Source organism: Sinocyclocheilus grahami, unplaced genomic scaffold, assembly GCF_001515645.1.
Source record: "Sinocyclocheilus grahami isolate Dianchi unplaced genomic scaffold, SAMN03320097.WGS_v1.1 scaffold12.1, whole genome shotgun sequence".
Lineage (NCBI taxonomy): Eukaryota > Metazoa > Chordata > Actinopteri > Cypriniformes > Cyprinidae > Sinocyclocheilus > Sinocyclocheilus grahami.
Genome location: NW_015505191.1, coordinates 2,725,931 through 2,748,373, shown reverse-complemented (window position 1 = coordinate 2,748,373; position 22,443 = coordinate 2,725,931). Strand labels below are relative to the sequence as shown.

Below are 22,443 nucleotides of genomic sequence, written 5' to 3'. Positions count from 1 at the left end.
GCATGGAGATTTTATATCCTTAGGTACAATGCTTTACTTGCACGTGTGTGTGTGTGTGTGTGTGTGTGTGTGTGTGTGTGTGTGTGTGTGTGTGTGTGTGTGTGTGTGTGTGTGTGCTGAACGTCCGTCTGTGTGTCTCTGCCTGAGGTCTCTCCTGTGTTTAACAGCAGGGTGTTCCCTCTGTTCAGAAGCTGCTTAATTCCCTGCAAGTGCACGGGAACCTTCCGGAAAGAGTCCCACTGTGCTGTGGTAAATATTTACACAGTCCGCACCCTGATCCCAGACCTGCAACGATCAGAGCTCAAACATTAAGGGCGAGCACTGTAGTCAAACACCACAACATTCACTTTACCAGCTCTTCCTGGACACAGATTTAACCTAGTATCAACCTAATACATCCTATTTAATGCGTAATTGAAATAATTAAAATAAGGCGTAATTCAATCGTAATTGAAACACTTTTAAAATGAAGAAGGTTCACCTGTATCTTGGAAACAAAAACTCCTTTCAGGCTTAGCTATGTAACAGACTGTGCTATTCTTTAAAAAATATGCACCGATATATTGACCAGATATATATAAACAGAGTGTGTGTTTGTATATACAGTATATACACATAGAGAGAGAGAGATGTGCATATATGGTATCTCATTAACATTTTATATTCATTTGTGTATAAATAAATGGCTTTATTTGTCGAGCAGCTGTAAATTAGCCATGATAATATAAAGTCGGCCAGACATTATTGTGAAATAAACTGCCATATGTAAATATATTGCTAAATATTTCTATATAAACACTTTCTGATTATCCTGTTAATATATGTAAATTAAAAACTCAGGGTCACACTTTATTTTAAGGTCCAATTCCTACTGTTAACAAACCATTTGCTATGACTTTTGCCTCAATAAACTTCTAATTTGGTGCTTATTAATAATTAGTAAGGTAGATGTGAAGTTTAGGTATTGGGTAGGATTAGGGATGTAGAATATGTTCATGCAGAATGTGCTTTATAAGTACTAACAAACAGCAAATATGTTAATAATAGGCATGCTAATAATAATCCTTCTCATCCTCTTCCCGTCATAGCTTGGCCTTCTGCATCTCACTCAGTAAGGGATTCCCGCCTGCCATATTTAATTTCCCTCATATTTTTGTGCTCTGTCATTTCTATTCCTCTCACGCTCTTCCTTGCATCTGCTCCTGCTGCAGCATGATCCAAGAATGCCGTAGGAAGCAGAGTCGCACGTGTTTAGGAAGCCTAATGCGGACAATTCACTGTAATGTACTGTATGTTGAACACTTTTTGGTATATCTGGCGCCTTTCATGTTGCTTTTTATTTTGAAAAGAGTAGTGCTTGTTTTGATTGCCTTTTTCCATTAATATTAATAATAAATATAAATTAATATGAGACATTACCAAATCTCATACACATTTTAATGCATAGTACTGTCACATAGGAAGGAGACTGAGACCGTAAGAGAGTTATATGTATGTGTTTGTTGCTAATTTGTCATCAACTCCCACTCTTCATGGTAGGGAACAGATAACAATGTCAGCCTAAGCCTGAAGCAGAAATTCATCACCTAAGAAGTCCCTAAAGAAAAGACATTTCACAAGCGAGACAGAATTTTAAAATTGAGCTTGTGGAAATGCGTCCCAAATGGATTCAACATTCTGTTAAACCTCCTGTGCCTCGTAATGTGAAGTACTAAAAGCGTAGTGCTGAGAGGCTTATTATAGGGACAGAAGATGCTTATCCCGGACTTGGAATTAGTGCTGTCACTGCGGTGCGGTGTTGTTCAGGATGACCTAAGCCAATCAACTAACCATGTGGCTTGTTGAAGCCAGACATCATCTAAGTGTCACCGTCACTAATGCGGAAGTCACTTTGGCTAAATCAGGAGGAAATACAGGTGCCTAAATTCCTTTTCCACTACTGTGAAATGCACACACACACATTCTTATCAGAGGCTCATCATTGCATATCACTGCTTGCTACCCTGTTCCCTGGTATCTGTTGCTATGACAACGTATAGCAACAGAATTCCATGCCTGCCAAGTTACGGGATGGTTGTTGTTGTTTTTGGTGCAGATCTGATTTATAAATGACTATAAACAAACAAAACAGGCTAGCAACAACCCTTATCATGATGTTTTCCTTTAGATTCTTTTATGCTACTGATCACTCACTGTAAACACGCACACGTCACTGCTGCTTGTTGGTACATTTCAGTACATTGTGGTTGTCATATTTGAATTTCTGCTCACTGTGGGTGTAAATTTACAGAATTGGGGGGACTGAATTTAAATATTGTAAAATGTTTTTAAAGATGTTGCATAGTGGGTTTTTAATGGTTAATATAATGTTGATGTACACAATATAAATGTTCAAAAGTTTAGGGTCATTATTTTTTTTTGTATTATTATTTTGATAGAAAATAATTTTATTAAGTGAGAATGCAGTAAATTGGTCGAAAGTGACAGACATTTATAGTGTTACAGAGATTTCTGTTTCTATTTTATGTTTGTTTGTTATTGATTTATTTATTTTTTCTATTTAAATTATCCAGAAAAAATGCATCACAGTTTCTACAAAAATATGAAGCAGCACAACAGTATAACTTTAATAATAAGACTTGGTGATAATAATAATAATAATAATAAAACATTGATGATGATAATAATAAGAAATGTTTTTGAGAACTATAGCAGCATATTAGAAATATTTCTGAAGGATAATGTGATACTGAAGACTGGAGGAATGGCTTCTGCAATTGAGCTTTGCCATTACAGGAATAAATTACATTTTAAAATATATTAAATTAGAAAATGGTTATTTTAAATTGTATTACTATTTCATATTACTGTTTTTATTGTATTTATGATCAAATAAATGCAGCTTTGGTGAGCATAAAATACTTCTAAGAAAATATTACTGACCCCAAACATTTAAACGATAGTCTACACATATTACAGTGGCAAATGAGACGAAAAGTACATTGCTGAAATAAAGTAATGCTTTTGCACACAATATTCTACATTACATTGCATTTTAATTAGTTCGTTAAAAATTGAGAGCTAAACCAATTGGAATGTTATTAAAAATAGTAATGTATAATATTGTATATTGTAATGCATAATAGTAAAATAATAATAAAGAGTTGGGAGCATGTTTGTCTAACATGATGAATGATGGCCATGTGAATTCCGCTGTGGTTTTTGTAGAGTTATTGGTGCAGGCCAATAAATAATACATACCTAAACATGACAATACAACCAAACAAAAAAATCTTCACTAAATGAACATGTCAGAGCCAAGCATCCCAAGGTCAAGGAGTACATTGTGATAGTGAACAGGTAACTGGATCTAATTTTGTTCCCCCTCTTTCCCTGTTGACAATGTCTGTTTGCATGGTGTTTGACTGTGGAAATCGAGCGGCACAGATTCCTGTGTGGTCAAAGACTAGAGAAGCAGGCCCCAAAATATTGTTCTTCAGAAAAGAGAACCTGCCACTTTTGTAACTTATGTTTAGAATCAGATAGCCTACTCTTCAAATAATATGAAACAACCTCATATACATGCATCAAATTTTTATTTTTTATTTTTTATGTTAGCTTTATGGAGTAAAAAGCACTCTGTACTTGCACGAATGCTGAGAAATGGTACTGTGTACCAGTACTTGCTATGATAATTTGGTCATTACTTTATAAAGGCAGATTTTTTTTGCCTGAGAGACTGTTCTTTCCTGCAGAGCAAGCTAACTCAATAATCCATTTATTTTAAGGGCTTAGAGGCATGATCCAGCCCTCTGATTGCTGCTGCCTGCCGACCGCTTTGTGTTTTCCACAATTAAGTTTTGTGTATGTGCGTCCGTTTCAAACAGGAAGCAGAAGTACTGTGGACCTCTGAAAGTTTTTACAGCTTAACTGCTTCATTAATTCTTTAATCAGACACATTTAATTGAGTCTTGCTCTGAGTGATGTCACGCCAAGAGAGAATGTTTTTCCTGTGTGTGTTTGTGTATGTTTGAGACGACCTTTCATGTAACCTCCTTTTAAGGATGTGCCCATACATGGCTGTTTGGCAAGTATTGTGTTAGTAATATCTAAGTTTAGATGCTTCATTATGGAGCCGAGGGCTGATGCTGATAAGAACCTACTTCTGGAATTTGTTTGTGTGTGTGTGTGTTTTAGTGCCCATGCAGTGGCTTTTAATCATGATAAAACACATTTCAGCAAGTCCACCTACTGCATAATCAACATTTACGACACCTCGTAAGATCAGGATTCATTTTTACTCCTTCCCAGCAGGCACCTCCATTTCAGACCTGTCATCTGAACCGAAAGGTTGGGTCTGTGATCAATGGCGCTCGCCAAATTGGCTTTATGAGTTCCATTCCACCATCCACCTGTTTCATCTGCCCCTACGCCCACATACTGTAGGAAGGGTATAGTGCGGAAATAAGATCTCTCTTCTCTCTGCTGAAACTCGCCCAGAGCTGCCACTTCTCCTGCTGGCTTATTTCAGCATGACGGAAGTCGTAGCAAAGAAAATGCATGCATTGCATTATGGGTTTGGCTGATTTGTCTGATGTTGTCAGGATGAACTCATCTTCACCACTTCATGTTGTCCAGCTCTCTTGGACACTTTTGTGTTGTTTATTCTAATAACCAGAATCGCTTTATTTGCTTCAGTCATGCAGTAGAATTTGGCCTTGGTGGTGCACACAAGACGGTACAACAGTTGGAGTTAATTATAAAAACTAGACAAATGTCAGCCGAAATAGTGGTAAAGTGATTGTCACTCTTTCACCTCATCTGTTTTCATTTGGTCCAGTGAAAGCAGACATTTCAGTAGGAGGCAGTAGTTTATTGTAGTTTGTGTTGTCTGTTGGCAGTTGTGTGAGTGTGTTGGATCAGACAGGCAAGAGCTCATGCCAGCCACTAAACACAGGAACCTACCCTCTGCCAGTGCATTATGACATCATTGCTCTGCCTCTGATTGGACGGAGGATAAGGGAAACCCCAGAGCCGAATGGGTGGAGTCATAGCTGTCTGTTGGTGGTTTTTTCTTTTCTTTTCTTTTTTTTAACGCAATTGGGATTTGTAACTATTTTCAGATGCCTTAGAGAACTTATTTGCTTATTCTTTTTGAAAACATGTTTTCTTGGGCACAGTTGTGGAGTCCTTTGTTTTTCCAGCTTTAATTACAATAACCACTTTTTAATTGGTAAACTTATGAGCATTTAGAACTTTATGTGCCAGGATTTCCTCATGGAAAACTTTGGAATATCAGGGAATTTTAAAATTGTCATTTCTTGGCCCGTGGATGTTATGGAAATGAATAAAACATCCAAGTTTGGGAAGTTTCTGTAGTGAACATAATTTGTTTTAGTTTCAAGGCTTAACAATAAGATTTTTTTTGGCCAATTTGAAATGTTTCTTTATCTTGAAATGTTCTGAGTGCATTCTTCTTAAAAACAAAACATCTTTATCCAGTAATCATGAACAAAAAAGTCATAGAAATTCATTGTCCAAAAAAAGTGGGAATCCTGAAGTTCGGTTTGTTTCATTAATCTGCATGTGATTCTCATGCTGTCTCTCTCCCTATCTCACTTCTGTCTCTCTTAGATGTTTGTGGTTAATAAGGTTGATGACACCAGCTGCTCCCTGCATGAGTTCACCATCACCGGCTCAACCTATGCTCCGGAGGGACAAGTGTAAGAACACACAAACATACTCAGAGCCTTTGATCCTTCGCAAAACATCATCTCATTTTTACTTCTTCCAAATAATCTAATGCTCATTCTGGATACTTAGTTTGTATTTACATCCCTTCATCTTGCAATAACTGCCTCTCCCTTAGGCTGAAAGCTGACAAGCCGGTGCAGTGTGGAGAATATGATGGTCTGGTGGAACTGGCTACGATCTGCTCCTTGTGCAACGACTCCTCGCTGGACTATAATGAGGTCAGCAGTGTGTGCGTGGATCTTCTCCTGCATCTAATGCTCAGATGCCACATTTACTTTAACAACGAGTCTCATTCAGTGTTTTGAGTCCGTCTTGCTCTCATTGCTGAAGTGTTAACCATGCATCTTCTGTTCCTCAGGGATGGGCAGCTTTTTAATTTGCTTGTTTTGCGCATTTGGCTTGCATTTCTCACCTCTGTTCCATTGCCATGGTATCATGGTTTCTGCATTGCATAATATCATGCTTATTCTGTGGTTGTCAGGTAGGGTAAAGGACAGTGCAAGTTAGGACAAGCCGAAGATTTTTAAAGCGTGCTTTGTTATTGAAAGCACTCAATCTAATTTTATGGAGTTAAAAAAGGCCACATTAGTAATAGTAATACTTTAAAGGCTGCCATAAATTAAGCAAATATTTTAAAAGTCTTATTATTGTAGATAAATAATCACTACCTAATTAAATGTCATGTTCCACCACCATAGTAGCCTGCTTCCTGAAATAATGCAAATATTTCCACAGAGAATCCTTAGAGTGAACTGTGAACTTTAGAGCTCTAATAAACCATTATGGATGTTAACACTGGAGCCATGTGTTTGAATGTTAAGTAACAATGTGAGGCTGGGATTTTATAGAACACACTCCTCCACTGTTTATGATTTTTAGGTGCAGCCTTTATATAGTAGTTACATACAGGGTTCCCATAGTCATGGAAAACCAGGAAATATGAGGTTTTAAAATTGTGATTTACAGTTTTGGAAAGTCATGAAAATAAAGACATTAATATTGCAAAAAATAGAATACAAATTTCTATAGCAAATATACATATATACTTATCCATTCTAAAATATTTCACTGGTTAGAAATTAGTCTTTAAGAAATTCACCTTCCATGACTGCCACATTCAAATCTCAGGATATTTTTGATCATACTAAATGATTTCTGAAGGTTTTTGTGACATTGAAGTAATGGCTTTAATGTCCAATAAATCGAGTAATGGCTGCTGAAAATGGAGCTTTGTCATCACAGGTTAAACTGTTAAAACTGAGTTATATAACGATCAATGTTGTTCGCCAAATTGTTATAATTAACAAATTAATTTGCATTGAAGGGATAGAGTTTATCAGTTTTTTAGAATCAAAACCTTGGCATTTTTTCTCATTATGACATGAATCCTATTGAATCCTCATTCAGTAATCAACAAGGACTGGAAAAGTCATGAAAATCAACTGATTTAAAATTTTGAGACCCTATATAGAAATTATTTAAAATATTATAATAGGACATGCTTTGTTGCTGCACTTACTAGAATTAGATTAGGTTAGATTTTGTTTGTTACACATTCTCTTGCTCCATTGCTTCCATGTGACATTTAAAGTGCACTGTAACAATAATTTCTGAAGTAGAAATCATTTCTAACAATCATTACTCCAAGCTTCTGTTTTAAGTGATTTTGCAAGTGCTGTATGTATGCTTCATGTTATTTGGGCTAATAGGGAACTGAATATTTAGGCACTTTTGTGCTTATGTTGTCCCACAGGCCAAAGGAGTGTACGAGAAAGTGGGCGAGGCCACAGAAACTGCGCTCACGACTCTGGTGGAGAAGATGAACGTGTTTAAAACCGACCTCTCCGGACTCAGCAGAGTGGAACGAGCTTCAGCATGCAACTTGGTAAGAAGGGAGCCGTGGGGTGCACCATGATATGAGACTGACAGCAATAAATGAGAGCATAACGGGAAGTGATGAAAAACGATAAATAGAGGGATAGATGGATGAGTCTTCAGAAGAAATATAAGAGCTGCCAAAGTTTGGCCAGTGGTGCTAGACAGGATATTTAAACGAAAAGAGATGAACACAGTGTCTTCAGTATATATAGGAAGACCACTGGGAAAAAACAACAACATCAAGAAACCTACTGCATGCACCTTGTGCAAGCCATGTTTAATGGCTTGTTAATTCAAGTCAGTAGTTATAGAGTCACTGAGAGAAAGACTTGAGGTTTGTGCACACTTGTAGATGTTTATAGAAACCAGTCACACGTCCCACACTGCTGCATTAGGGAGACTGGGAACAGTGGGCTAGTCCTGTTCCGTCTCTCCCTTTTCCTCATGGGAAACATTTTTCTCTGAAGCACCGCTGTCTTGATTCTATTGACCCCGCAATCCTTCTCCAAACTTTAGTGACACAAACTCCCAGAGGCAAAGCATAATATTTAGATAACCAGGCGAGTATATGAAGAGGTTAGCTAAACTTTCCACTCTGATCCAAAGTTTTACTGGCTTATGAAACCGAAAGAGATTATACTGTACTTCTGTCAATACGTATTGGTGGCAGACTTTCAGACAGATAGTAACAGATGACAGATAGTTGGATGGGCACATGGATGGATTTAAAGAGGGGGGTTAAATGTTTTAAATGTTAAAACACGGGAACCCTACTGAGGAGTGCCGTCGTGTTGTTCTCAGGGGAGCTGGGAAGAAGAGACACTGGTTTTCTCTCACACATGCAAGCCTTGTTTAAACATCTGTAGAACTGAGTACTGATCCTGATATTAAAGAGAGCCATGGACAGAGGCAGCAACTAGAGACAGAGCATGATGTACAGTACTTTAGGTTGGGAAGCATACAGCGGGTAAAATAAGTATTGAACACATCACCATTTTTCTCAGTAAATATTTTTCTAAAGGTGCTGTTGACATGAAATTTTCACCAGATGTCGGTAACAATCCATGTAATCCATACATAGAAAGAAAGCAAATCAAATAAGTTCAGAAATTAAGTTCTGTGTAATAAAGTAGAATGACACAGGGGAAAAGTATTGAACACATGAAGAATGGGAGGTGCAAAATGGCATGGAAAGCCAAGACACCAGCAGAAATCTATCAGTAATTAGAAAGCAATCCTGCCCCTTGTCAGTGGAAATTAATATTAGCTGGTTTAGTCCCAACTGATGGCCTATAAAAAGGTGTCTCATGACCAACGTGTCACAAAAAGAAACATTTCATGATGGGTAAAAGCAAAGAGCTTTCTCAAGACCTTCTCAACCTTATTGTTGCAAAGCATACTGATGGCATTGGTTACAGAAGGATTTCTATACTTCTGAATGTTCCAGTGAGCACTGTTGGGGCCATATTACAGAAAAAGTGGAAAGAACATAATTTCATCACACATCAGCCATGGCCAGGTGCTCCTCGCAAGATTTCTGATAGAGGAGTGAAAAGAATTATCAGAAGAGTTGTCCAAGAGCCAAGGATCACTTGTGGAGAGCTTCAGAAAGACCTGTAATAATAAGTAATGCATTCAACCGCTGTGGCCTGTATGCACGCTCACCACGCAAGGCTCTATTAGTGAAGAAAAAGCATGTTGAAGCTCTTTTAAAGTTTGCTGCACAACATTTAGACAAGCCTATGAAATACTGGGAGAATATAGTCTGGTCAGATGAGACAAAAATGTAACTCTTTGGATGCCATAATACACACCATGTTTGGAGGTCAAATGGCACTGCACATCACCCCAAAACATCATAGTATGGCACTGGCAAAATTCATATAATTGAAGGAAGGATGAATGGAAAAATGTACCGAGACTGCCATCTACCAGGATGATGAAGATTAAATGAGGGTGGACATTTCAGCGAGACGATGATCCCACACAGCCAAGGAAACTCTCATTTGGTTTCAGAGAAAGAAAGTAAAGCTGCTAGAATGGCCAGCCAATCACCTGACTTGAATCCAATAGAAAATCTATGGAAAGAACTAAAGATTAGAGTTCATAGAAGAGGCCCATGGAACCTTCAAGATTTGAAGACTGTGTGGAAGAATGGGCCAAAATCACACCTAAGCAATACATATGACTAGTTTCTCCATACAGGAGGCTTCTTGAAGCGGTTATTACCTACAAAGGCTTTTGTACGAAGTATTAAAAAAATTTCAGTAAGCGTGTTCAATACTTTTTCCTTGGGTCATTCCATTTTATTACACAGAACTTAATTTCTGAACTTATTTGTTTTGTTTTTTTGTATGTATGGATTACTTGGGTTGTTACCGGCATCTGGTAAAAATATCATGTCAGCAGCACCTTTAGAAATATATTTACTGAGAAAAATGGTGATGTGTTCAATACTTATTTTACCCATTGTAAATGCTCTGTTCTCATGTGCTGGAGGTGGTTTCCACCTAGTGGCAAATTAATTCCCTTGCCTCACTGAATTTTTGTCCTGCATATCTGGATTGTATTTTTTATATACAGTTTTTAAAGTGAATACACAACAGAAATGTGTAGGGGATAATTCATTTTTATTTTTTAATACATTATATATTTATGCTAGAAGCATGTACACTACTGTTAAGGGTCAGTAAGATTTTTATGTATTTATTTATTTTTGAAAATAAATTAATACTTGTATTCAGCAAAGACATTAAAGTGGTAAAAAAGTGACAATAAAAACATTTATAATGTAACAAGACATTTCTGTTCATCTGGAGTAATGGCTACTGAAAATTCAGCTTTCCAGTCAAAGGAATAAATTACATTTTACAATGTATTCAAATAAAAAAAGGTTATTTTGAGTTGTAATAATATTTCACAGTGTTTGTTGTTTTTCGTTTGATCAAATAAATGTATAAGATTACGCATAGTGAGCATAAGAGACTTCTTTCAAACACCACCCAACCCCAAAACCTTTCAACGGTAGTGTTTGTTTTTCATTAAATGTTAAGTCTAAAATGTATAAACTAAAAATTTATAAATTATACACCTATAACATAACTTTGCATGTAATGCAGTGATGCCTTATTGTTGAGCCCTGCGATAGCTTGTCTGAACAACTGACCCCTAGAACCTGCATGAGCTCCACTCATTAAACTTAATTTTGAACTTTTGCTACTCTAATTTTTTTAATTAGGAAAACTGAAGGAAACCTTAAAAAACTGCTGAAAATTACATCTTTCCCAACACACACACACACACAATGACAGCAGTGTTTCACCTTTGTTTGATCTAACATCCCACATTCTTTCTCTCTCTATCCTTTTTTCCCCTTAGATTATCAGAAAGCTGATGCAGAAAAAATTCACACTGGAGTTTTCCAGAGACAGGAAGTCCATGTCTGTGTACTGCACTCCCAATGGCTCGAACTCTCAGAGCAAGATGTTTGTCAAGGTACTTTTAACTTAAACACACATCTGAGAACATCTCAAATCTATCAGTACCTTCAGTAAACTTTGCTGTATGCATCACCCTTGCTTCTCCTTTTATTCATTTTGTATGTAGGGCGCTCCAGAGAGTGTGATTGACCGTTGTCAGTTTGTGCGTGTCGGTAAAGACCGTGTCCCGTTGACCATGGCGGTAAAGGAGGAGCTGATGAGCACTATTAGAGACTGGGGGGCAGGCAGGGACACTCTGCGCTGCTTGGCTTTGGCCACACGAGACTCTCCACCTCTTGAAGATAAAATGGACCTGGAAAACGCTGCCAAGTTCTCAGAGTACGAGGTGAGAGAGTTAGAAACTTTATAAACATCTGTCCATGTTCCAGACAACAGTTTTACCAGTTATCTTTTTTATGCAATTCACTGTGTATATTATCATGTGCACTGACGCCAAAAAGTATTTGAACACTTAAGCAACAGATACAATTTTTTAAAATTTATTTTATTTATATATATATAAATTATTATAATTTGTTATTATAAATTATTATCATTTGTTGATATTTAATGTTTACTATTGTTTATTTTTAATAATATTCATTAAAACAATTACAAATTAGTTGACTATATTTATGAACAATTATCAATTATTACAGTTATTAAAAGCAATATTTATATATATTTTCTTTTTTATAATTCATACTTTTTTTTTCTTCAATGGGCAAACAATGCATTCCATTTACAGATAATTAATGTTTTGTAACACCCCCTAACCCTAACCCACCCAAACATTGTGCCAGGTACAATTGTGTGTAGATTGCATCATAAATGCAATAAACACAAATTAATGAAATAAGCAATTTTTTCTAATGGTAATGAGTGATATTTGTTTGTACCACTTCATCTTCTGGTTTGGTTTTGTTGTTTAATGTAATTAAATTCATACATTTTTACATGTGGATTTTTTACAAGTATTTTCTAAAGCCACTGTACATGTAAATTCATATATCTGGGATAACATGCATAATCTGATTATCTGTTTAGGCAAATCTCACCTTCGTTGGCTGTGTGGGGATGCTAGATCCGCCCAGAAAGGAGGTGATTGGCTCAATAAAGCTGTGCAGTAAGGCCGGTATACGTGTCATCATGATCACTGGGGACAACAAGGGCACCGCCGTGGCCATCTGCAGACGCATTGGCATTTTCAATGAGGATGAAGATGTGGAAGGAAGAGCCTACACAGGCAGGGAGTTCGATGACCTGACTCCAGAGGCCCAGCGAGAAGCTGTGAAAAGGGCACGGTGCTTTGCCCGTGTCGAGCCTGCACACAAGTCAAAGATCGTTGCTTATCTGCAGTCCTTTGATGAGATCACAGCGATGGTGAGATATAGTGGTTAGTGGTTGGTATCACAGAAGTTAAAAACTAAAAACGTCAAAAGAGGGTCTGAAATGAACGCCAACAACAACCATCTAATAAAAATTGACTTGACAAAAGTGAAAGGCACCCACTATTAGTAGATGTGCAAAACTTTTGGGCTGAAAGTTCTTTTTTTTAATTGTATTGTATTGTAACATGAGTATTATCCTTACATTTAACATTAATATTATTGTATAATCTAATTGCTATACTTTTGGTTTGAGTAAAAGAAAATATGCTTCATTACCAAGAATGAATAACTTTAAATACAGCATGTCATCGTAATTGTCACAGTTGGGCTGTTAATATGAGTGAAGGTGGCAATTACACAATCAGAGAGCTGAGAGGATCATATGAAGGATGAAGTCTCTGATTCTATTCTCCAGTCTCTTAGCAATAATGTAATATTCTGTAGCACCTACATCTCTCAGAGATAGACAGCCTTGTCTTTTATGCTGATTTTCCCTGCTGGAGTTATGAGAGCATGTCAGTGCTCTTCCTGTTCACACACTGTCGCCTCCAGCTCTGTTGTATGCATGTGTCTGTTTGTCATTTGGGGACTTGAGGTATTTCCCAGACATCAGTGTGCACAACAGAGGCTGCTTTGCTTCTTTTAGAACATGAAAACAAAGATTTCCTCATCCTCTACTTAACCCCTGTTTAATCCCCAGCCTGTAATAAGCATTTACCAAAGAGCAAATATTATTTACTTTTGGATTATTGTCTTTTCATAAGCTTAATTTGTTTTGAATCTTTACTTGAATCCACTTTTTTTAACAAATGGCCTTTGAATTGACCCTTAGATAAGCTCCACCCTTTTTGTTTACTGTTGATAACTCAAATAAGCTTTCTAGAACATACCATAGAATTGATTTGGAGGTACCGAGTTATATGCGAGTATTGTTTTCTTGAATGAATTGACATTTCAAACATTTTTTCTGTGGTATGTCTTTAAATAAACCGTTAAATTGCACATTAACATGATTAATACAGAAATGAAACAACTTCCGTTTATCTTAGAGCAAATGAACACTATCGCTCAAGATTGGGGTTGGTAAAAATTTATTTTTGAAAAGTCTTTTATGCTCACAAAGGTTGAATTTTTTTGATTAGAAATACAGTACAAACCTTAATACTGTGAAATTTTAGTTCAATTTAAATGAACGTTTCCTAATTTAATATATTTTAAAATGCAGTTTATTCCTGTGATAACAAAGGTGAATTTTACAGAAATTATCAAACATGCAGAACTTTTTCCATAAATGTTTTTTTTTCTTTAGAAAAGAGCAAATGCTTGTCTGATAAAATGGCACAATTCAGTTCATCGAGCAAGTCAATTATGGTTCAGAGGTGGGGCTTAGAAGGGCCAAATGTTAAGTGCTGTGTGGAAAGCCAGTTAGTGTCTATCAACCCTTATCCTTCACTCTGTTCCTACCCATCTCACTTTCAGACTGGAGATGGCGTTAATGATGCCCCTGCCTTAAAAAAGGCTGAAATTGGCATCGCTATGGGCTCAGGCACAGCTGTAGCCAAATCAGCCTCCGAGATGGTGCTCTCAGATGATAACTTCTCCACCATTGTGGCTGCAGTGGAAGAGGGACGAGCCATCTACAACAACATGAAGCAGTTTATCCGTTACCTCATCTCGTCCAACGTGGGAGAGGTGGTGTGGTGAGTGAGGGCCTGATTGGTGTAGTGCCTCAGTTTCCTATCCACATTTACACTTACGCGAGCTCCTTATTTTCCCCCATCGCAGTATTTTCCTGACAGCCATCCTAGGCCTGCCTGAGGCTTTGATCCCCGTCCAGTTGTTGTGGGTGAACCTGGTGACGGATGGTCTGCCAGCCACTGCCCTAGGCTTCAACCCCCCTGATCTGGACATCATGGACAAGCCCCCTAGAAACCCTAAGGAGCCTCTCATCTCTGGCTGGCTCTTCTTCAGATACCTGGCCATTGGAGGTTAGTACAATATCTTGGTTATTCCATAGAATCTAATATTATTGACCCTTTTTGCCACTTTAAGTGCACTTACAGTTCTTCCCTGAAAACTGCATGTCAGCTCTATGAAGCAACAAACCACACTGGAATTATTTTACTCTTGTTTTTCTAGGATATGTGGGTCTAGGCACTGTCGGCGCTGCCACCTGGTGGTATTTGTTTGATGAGGACGGGCCACAGGTGTCTTTTTATCAGCTTGTGAGTCAACAGTGATTTAAAATAAACAGTGATTTGTTTTAATTAATAGGATAATTTCTCTTATGATGTACAGTTTTGCTTGAGTTAATTTAAGAAGTATTTCTGTAAAATGATATACCAGACTTTTAGAAATATGTTCTAAATGAGCTCAGGCACAACAAACTAAAATAATAACTTTATTAATACCACAATGGCAGGAAAATTAACAGGATGCCTAAGGTTTGAAGTCGTTAAGCAGCCATTACTCAAGTCTTCAGAGTCACATGATCCTTCAGCAGTCATTCTGATTTGCTGATTTGGTGCTCAAGAAACATTTCTTATTATTATCAATGTTGAAATTGATTGTGGTGCTTGATGTTTCTGGACTCTCTAATAAATAGAGGGTTCAAAAGAACAGTATTTAAAGGGTTAGTTCACCCAAAAATGAAAATTCCATCATTAATTACTCACCCTCATGTCGTTCCAAACTTGTTAGACCTTCACTCAGCTTCGGAACACAAATTAAGATATTTTTGATGAAATCCGAGAGCTTTCTGACCCTGCATAGATAGCAAGGGAACTACCACGGTCAAGGCTCAGAAAGAGTAAGGACATTGGTAAAATAGTCCATGTGACATCAGTGGTTCAACCGTAACTTTATGAAGCTATGAGAATACCTTTTATGCACAAAGAAAACAAAAATAACGACTTTATTCAATGATTCCTTCTCTTCTGGGTCAGTTCGCTGCCAAAAAAAGTATTCTTGTAGCTTCATAAAATTATGGTTGAATCACTGATGTCACATGGACTATAAGATCTTTTTGATGAAATCCGAGAGCTTTCTGACCCTGCATAGATAGCAAGGGAACTACCACGGTCAAGGCTCAGAAAGAGTAAGGACATTGGTAAAATAGTCCATGTGACATCAGTGGTTCAACCGTAACTTTATGAAGCTATGAGAATACCTTTTATGCACAAAGAAAACAAAAATAACGACTTTATTCAATGATTCCTTCTCTTCTGGGTCAGTTCGCTGCCAAAAAAAGTATTCTTGTAGCTTCATAAAATTATGGTTGAATCACTGATGTCACATGGACTATTTTAATGATGTCCTTCCTACCTTTCTTGGCCTTGAATCTCGGATTTCATCAAAAATATCTTTTTAATTTGTGTTCCGAAGATGAAAAAAGGTCTTATGGGTTTGAACGACGTGAGGTTGAGTCATTAATGACAAAATGTTAATTTTTGGGTGAACTATCCCTTTAATTCATAATTTTTTTTGTGACGTGTAATTTACTGCCACTTTTGATCAATGTAATGCACCTTTGCTGAATAAAATTAATTTATTTCAAAAAAAGAAAAAAATCTTTCTGACCCCAAACTTTTGAGAGGCAGTGTACATAATGGGGTCATACAATGCACTACATAGTGGAAATGCGAGTAAATGTATATACAAAATTTTAACTATACAAAATGTTAACAAGAAAGTATTATAGAGTCATACAGTATTATAGCTGCATTCTAAAGTTAAAGAAATCCCAATGATCTTGTTTTCTTAAAGAGGATTGTGATTGTTTTGGAATAAACTGCTCCACCAAGGATTCATGCCACAATAACAAGTTTAAAATATTGTCAAGTTTTTTGTCGGAATATTTTAAAATAAAGACAGCTGTTCAGTGTCAGGGAGTTCAGATCTCACAGGATGATCTACACAGCTGCTCTTTCTGATATCACATCAGTCCCTCAAAGGTCACAAAGACTGCCATCAGTGGGTCAAATGATTTCCTGTCTTATTGCTCTTGCATCTGATATGGTGAATATATTAGATGCACTAAAGCACAGCCTTTCTGTTTTATTAGGAATGATGCCACTTAGAAAACAAACACTTGAAGATACTCAAGATGGCTTGTGATGCTCTTGGTACTGCCCCACATTGACTCTAAACTGTCTTTTTCTTGTCTGTAGCGGCACTTTATGCAGTGTACAGAAGAAAACCCCATGTTTCAGGGTATTGACTGTGAGGTCTTTGAGTCACGTTACCCCACCACCATGGCTCTTTCTGTGCTTGTTACCATAGAGATGTTCAACGCTCTTAACAGGTAAGACCTGCTGCCATGGTTATAGCACTGCATCATACTGATAGTTCTTTCAATACGTCTAAGTAGTTACTGTAAAACAACTTTCAGATGTCTCATGAGCTCGGTGGAGCTTTTCTGGGTCTGTTTTTTCTTAAAAAATAGTAGGCCTAAATGTCTTTTTTTGCTACTTCCATTCTTTTCTTTGTCATTTTTAATCTCTTACAGCCTGTCAGAGAATCAGTCTCTGCTAAGAATGCCACCCTGGGTGAATATATGGCTGCTGGGGGCCATAATTCTTTCCTTGTCTCTACACTTCCTCATCCTGTATGTGGAGCCTCTACCAGTGAGTGATATATACAGGAACATCTCTCTTTTCTGTGTCATTATTCACCTTATTTGTAAGAGCAAGTGCGGCAAACTTGAATGTGTGAGGCTTCCAATATCATCAGCTTCCAGTTCTTTTAGCTGTAAAAAATCAGTCTGTTATGCTGCTTGTTAATGCTATCCGGTATTTGTTAACATATTATTTTAATTTACAACCATAATCTTAAATGTACTAATTTGTAGCATGGATAGTTTTACCATTGGCTGTACTTTATTTTTCTAGTTATTGATCTGAATTGGAAGTTTCGCACATTCACAGAAAGTAGTTCACTTCCGCATTGGAAAATAAAGTTTTTAAAGAGATGGTTCACGCAAAAATGAAAATCATTTACTTATTTAAACAACCATTAACCATTTACTACATTTAGGGCTCATCCACACGAAGCCAGAGCTTTCCTTATGTGATCGAAATGCCAATACGATACAATTTTTTTTTTACATATACAGCTAAACACGTCTCCATATATGGGCTCTTACTTACTGTAGCCCCATGTCATTCAAAATGCGATTTCATTTTTTTATGTGGATCATGTATATGCAGAACCAGCTTTTGAGTTGTAAAAACAACAACAACAACAAAAAAGCTCCTGGCTTCAGTGCTTGAAGTGCAGCACTGTGTTCTTACACACACGCAGCTTGTGATCCAGCATTTTCAGCGACTCTAAATGTCTCCGTTTCAAATACATGCTGCTCCACACAAACCCCATCTCTTCAAGAGTTTTGAGCTTGGATAACTTATAACGTGCATTTAAAAATGCAACATGCACCAACCATTTTCACAAATTTGTAATGAGTCGTTTATAAATATATAGTCAACAAAAGAAAAGCTTTAAGGTTTCCCTGTGATTTTCCAAAAATAAAATTTCTCTGGTTTAACGCTTGAATGCTTACCAATTAAGACAGCCATAGATGTTAGTATTGCAATTTTACGGTTGTTCTGTAAAATAAAAATACTTTACACTTTATTTTAAGGTCCTTGTTACAGTGTAATTATACATGTAAGTACTGAGTAATATTAATTAACTACATGTACTTATGTACTATATGATTAGGGTTAGGATTAGGGGTTGGCTTGGAGTTACTTGCATGTAATTATGCATAATTAATTGTTATAATAATAGTAAGTACATGTAAGTTGTAACAAGGACACCTTAAAATAAAGTACCTAAAATGACTATTATTGTTAGTATGTACTTTTTTATTGTACAGTAAAATAGTATTATTATACTTATATATTTCTTTAGTGGCTTAATGAAATATTTGAATACTATCATCATCATCATCATCATCCTCATAGTTACATCGAATGGGTTTCATAAAAACAATACAGTGACCATTGAAAACAGAAGTCACACAGGTGCTTGAAGTACATCAGAAATTGAACAGGGCATCAGTTTACTGTTGTGATTTTTTGTGTGTGTGTGTTTCAGAATCAATGATTAATAATGATGTTTTTGCACCAATGCATGGTGTTTACAGAAAATATGGAGCGAGAGGTACATTGTTCTCTCTCTTTTTCAGACCTCTCATTTCTCATTTTGTGTTCCCCAGCTGATCTTCCAGGTAACTCCACTGCATTATTCCCAATGGATCATAGTCCTCAAGATCTCAATTCCTGTCATCCTATTGGATGAGGCACTCAAGTATATCTCCCGCCACCACTTAGAAGGTACAACCTGCTTACCAGAACACGTTTCCCTCTTTATGTGCGGCTAACGTGTCATCTCTGTCTCTGATGTGACTGTTCTTAATATTCCAGTCAATGCTTCTGCCTCTTTTATATTGACGTTTTCTGTTTGTTTCTTCTGATCTGTTTCTCCTCCGGCAGTTTAACTTTCTCCTCTCATCTTTTAAAAGGTATTTTCTTTAACTACAGCCTGTCCAGTTCGAAATCACTTTCATTGTTTTGATCTTAATTTCCTGCAGGCACCATATAACCGCTCTCTCCCTCTCTCTCTTTTCCTGATCTGCAGGTGAAGAGGAGGAAAGGTACAGGAAGAGTCGGCAGCTGAAATTCTAGGACAACTTCCTCCAGACACACATGAACACACACACACGCCCACCCCTGCCTTTTTTTCTCTGAGCAGTTAAGACTGCACCCCATGCACACACATTCACACACACGTCGTCATCACTCCTCCTGTGTCTTTGCTGCATGTCCAGCCACCACTAAAACGAGCAGGGCTTGTGGTTTATGTTACTGTGTGTGTATGTGTGTGTGTGTGTGTATGTGTGTGTGTGTTTGTGTGAGAGTGAGAGATTAGGTGTGTGCGTGTGTGTTGGCATGTGCATGAGCATAATTTCATCATGTCAAGCAAGTTGTGTGACCATTTGTTTTCTTTTATCTTGCTTTTTAGCTTTCATATCCTTGCTGTACATAGTAGGGCAGTTTCTGGTGCACTTGAGGAAGCAGATGAGCGTTTGATGTTAAACATTTAGGTATTATGGGTAAAATTCACGAGAGGGGGGCGATGAATCATAATACTTCACAAACAAAATACTTCACTTTACACAATTGAAAAAGAGAGGATAGAGATTGCACCAAGGGCGTCTTTTAATGTGTGAATGTTCGTGTTTGGACAGAATGGCCAATTTCTTAAGTGGTCAACTCCAGTTTCTCTCTCGTTCCTCTCTTTACAGATAGGGTGGCCACCTTCAGCGCTGAGAACTCGTTCTCTTTGCCATTTAGATAACTGTTTACACAAGGCTAAACTTGGCAGCAGATATATTTAAATTTCACCTGAATTTTAAAAAATGCGATTTTTAAGTCTAAAATAGGCGCCATTTAAACCTGAGAATGTTGAAACATACTCCATTCTAGATTCAAGTATATGTGAAATAATAAGCCCAGGTATATATTTTACCTACAAAACATTTCAAAACTATCCAAAATATTTACAGGATCGCAAACACAAACTGATCTATCCCAGATTCTTCTCTTCTCTACCTCTTTTATTCTCTAGAGTGAACTCCAGTTGAACACTAGTAACTAAGTGCTGCAAATAAATCGATCCTAATGTAGTGCAGCCTGCCACATTTTGTAAGTATTAATATCTATGGCAGGTTTTGAATATGATGAGAGGGAAGGAGGAGGAAAGAAACAGATTTGATCATTGACGTGAAGGGCAGTCCAGATCTGCAACATTGCTTGTTGGGACAGCTTTGATGTTTAACATTCTGACTCACTCCTTCACACAAACACATGCATCCTCATTATGGAGTAGAGGGGTCTGACTTGAATGTACTTTCACTCACTTCCTCGCTTATCCTTTGAAATTTAACCAGAGTGAGAGACCCTGCAGTCCTAAACTGCACTTTTCATCCTTCTTTAATACCATATGCTGCCAGATGGCTTTTTCCATTTGCTCTTGTTTTCTTCCTCATATTCATTTCAGTTGAGTTGATATCGTCATCATAAACACACAATCATCCTTAACGCAGGGGGGCTTACATGCTTGCCGTACATCATGTCCGCAGAGGGAGGACTCTCTACCGCTAGTGCTTTTCTTGCAATTTTGATGAACTCTGCATTTTTTTTTTTTTAATAAAGTAATAATAATGTATTCCACTGAAAGAACCCAGGTGGTTTAGTTTGTCAGTTTTGCTGTTAAGGGTATCATATGCCTTCATCTGTTGGGAAATGCTGGTGTGCTGTTATCAGACAAATTGGCAAACCAACTATGCCTGCTCCTGGTGTCATTATGCTTGCCGTGGTAAAGCCATCATTTGGTCACAGCCTAGAATCATCTGTTTTGCCAGTAACAAATGTGAGTGGTGTAAATGCTATTTAAAAGGCAAGCTCTGTGTCCCATGTGCTCTCACACTTTTAGCTATTCCAATGGCAATGTATTACCATGTAACTTTAGAGTCAGCATACTGACACGAGGCAGCAAGGCCGCTCATATTCATCACACTAGCATCTGCACCAATAGAAAGTGTAGGCTTTGTACAACCTTGCTAATAACTACTGATCTCTTGAACTCTGTACAGAAAGAAAAAAAAACAAAATACCTGATTGCATGGAATCTTGTTACTGTAATTAATAACCTATACAGTATATTTAATTGTTTTTAATAATGACTTAAATGAAACATCACCACCCAGAAGAGAACAGTGCAAAACCTTTTTTCTTTTCTTTCGGCGTTCAAGTAACTAAGGATGGAGAATATTTTGTAGAATAGTGGAGGTTGTTTATTCATTGTTACAGTTTGTTTTTAAAGGTTGCAGGGTTTTTGTGTCTTTTAAATTTAGTTTAGAAGTTGTAAAATAAAGATAAGAATTGTGCTAATGATCATTTTTGCATCTATAATTGGGTTTGAATGTCTGAGGATTTGTAGTTTTTCTTTGTTTGTCTGTTTTGTTTGATGATTGTTCTGGAAAAGGAACATCTTGTGGTTTACACAGAGTGACGTCCAGTAGTCAATACTGGCGTATGAAGTCGTTCTCTTGAAGGGCTTGGTGTGGGTAATGTGCCTCCAGAGATATGAAATGGCTGTGTGTTATGCAGAAAGTTGGACGTCCACTTTGTAAATCTATTTCAATCCTTTGTTTTCACATTCTTGAACGTCTCCGTGCTTCTTCCACATACCGTTTTCATCAAACAATACTGAATGTTTTCATTCTGAAAAGTTAATGATTGTTCGTTAGGAACACTCTCGAAAGGTGGACAATCAGGAAAGCAAACAAAAGATTGTAGTGACGTTTCCCTCCATTTGTTATCGAGCACAGTGTGGTCCTGAGACGATCCGTTCGTACTGGACAGCTGTCTTTCTGCCTGCGCACAAACCGGCTGGAGCTTTGCACCCACTACTGAGAAAGAATTCTCTGTAAACGCCTTGGTAATATTAATTGTGGATACATAATTTTATATATATGAAAAAGACATGTCAAATAAAGATTATTTATCTTCTAATTTATTTCCATGGTGTTGTTGCTGCTTTATTTTTGCGTACCTTAAACAGTTTGGACTTGTGAGTGCAATGCACACTAGTTGCCACCAGGTGACACTGTAATATCATATAATATATTGGGCTCAGTAACTGGTTTGTTTAACGCTTCACATTCGCACCTGTCTTTACTTAATTTGCAAAGACGCGCAGTGGGATTCTCGATGTTATAAAGCTATATAAATAACTCGTCTATGTTTTAATTTCTTTAAAAACACTTACGTACCCTAAACTTTTGAACGATATAGTGTTAATACCATCTCTGTCTTGTATTTATTTATGAGGATTTAACTCAGGATGTCTGTCTGCTTTTGTTTAAATGGTACGTG

At 37.2% G+C, this 22,443-nt stretch overlaps 1 protein-coding gene across 2 annotated transcripts in view; it reads left to right on the top strand.

Moving 5' to 3' along the window:
- LOC107597397 (sarcoplasmic/endoplasmic reticulum calcium ATPase 1-like) overlaps nucleotides 1-22,084 on the top strand; it is a 60,977-nt gene extending 38,893 nt beyond the window's left edge. The window contains exons 9-22 of one of the 2 annotated variants that reach the window (XM_016288454.1): nucleotides 5,635-5,723; nucleotides 5,870-5,972; nucleotides 7,508-7,639; nucleotides 11,011-11,127; nucleotides 11,239-11,457; nucleotides 12,159-12,494; nucleotides 13,982-14,202; nucleotides 14,288-14,490; nucleotides 14,642-14,727; nucleotides 16,672-16,805; nucleotides 17,010-17,127; nucleotides 18,720-18,837; nucleotides 18,997-19,025; nucleotides 19,142-22,084. In XM_016288454.1, the coding sequence (XP_016143940.1) occupies nucleotides 5,635-5,723; nucleotides 5,870-5,972; nucleotides 7,508-7,639; nucleotides 11,011-11,127; nucleotides 11,239-11,457; nucleotides 12,159-12,494; nucleotides 13,982-14,202; nucleotides 14,288-14,490; nucleotides 14,642-14,727; nucleotides 16,672-16,805; nucleotides 17,010-17,127; nucleotides 18,720-18,837; nucleotides 18,997-19,001 (1,881 nt within the window). In that variant the 3' untranslated portion in view covers nucleotides 19,002-19,025; nucleotides 19,142-22,084. The remainder of the gene's footprint in view (nucleotides 1-5,634; nucleotides 5,724-5,869; nucleotides 5,973-7,507; nucleotides 7,640-11,010; nucleotides 11,128-11,238; nucleotides 11,458-12,158; nucleotides 12,495-13,981; nucleotides 14,203-14,287; nucleotides 14,491-14,641; nucleotides 14,728-16,671; nucleotides 16,806-17,009; nucleotides 17,128-18,719; nucleotides 18,838-18,996; nucleotides 19,026-19,141) is intronic. The other variant, XM_016288443.1, reaches the window with a different exon arrangement.
- Nucleotides 22,085-22,443: the final 359 nt, after the last annotated feature.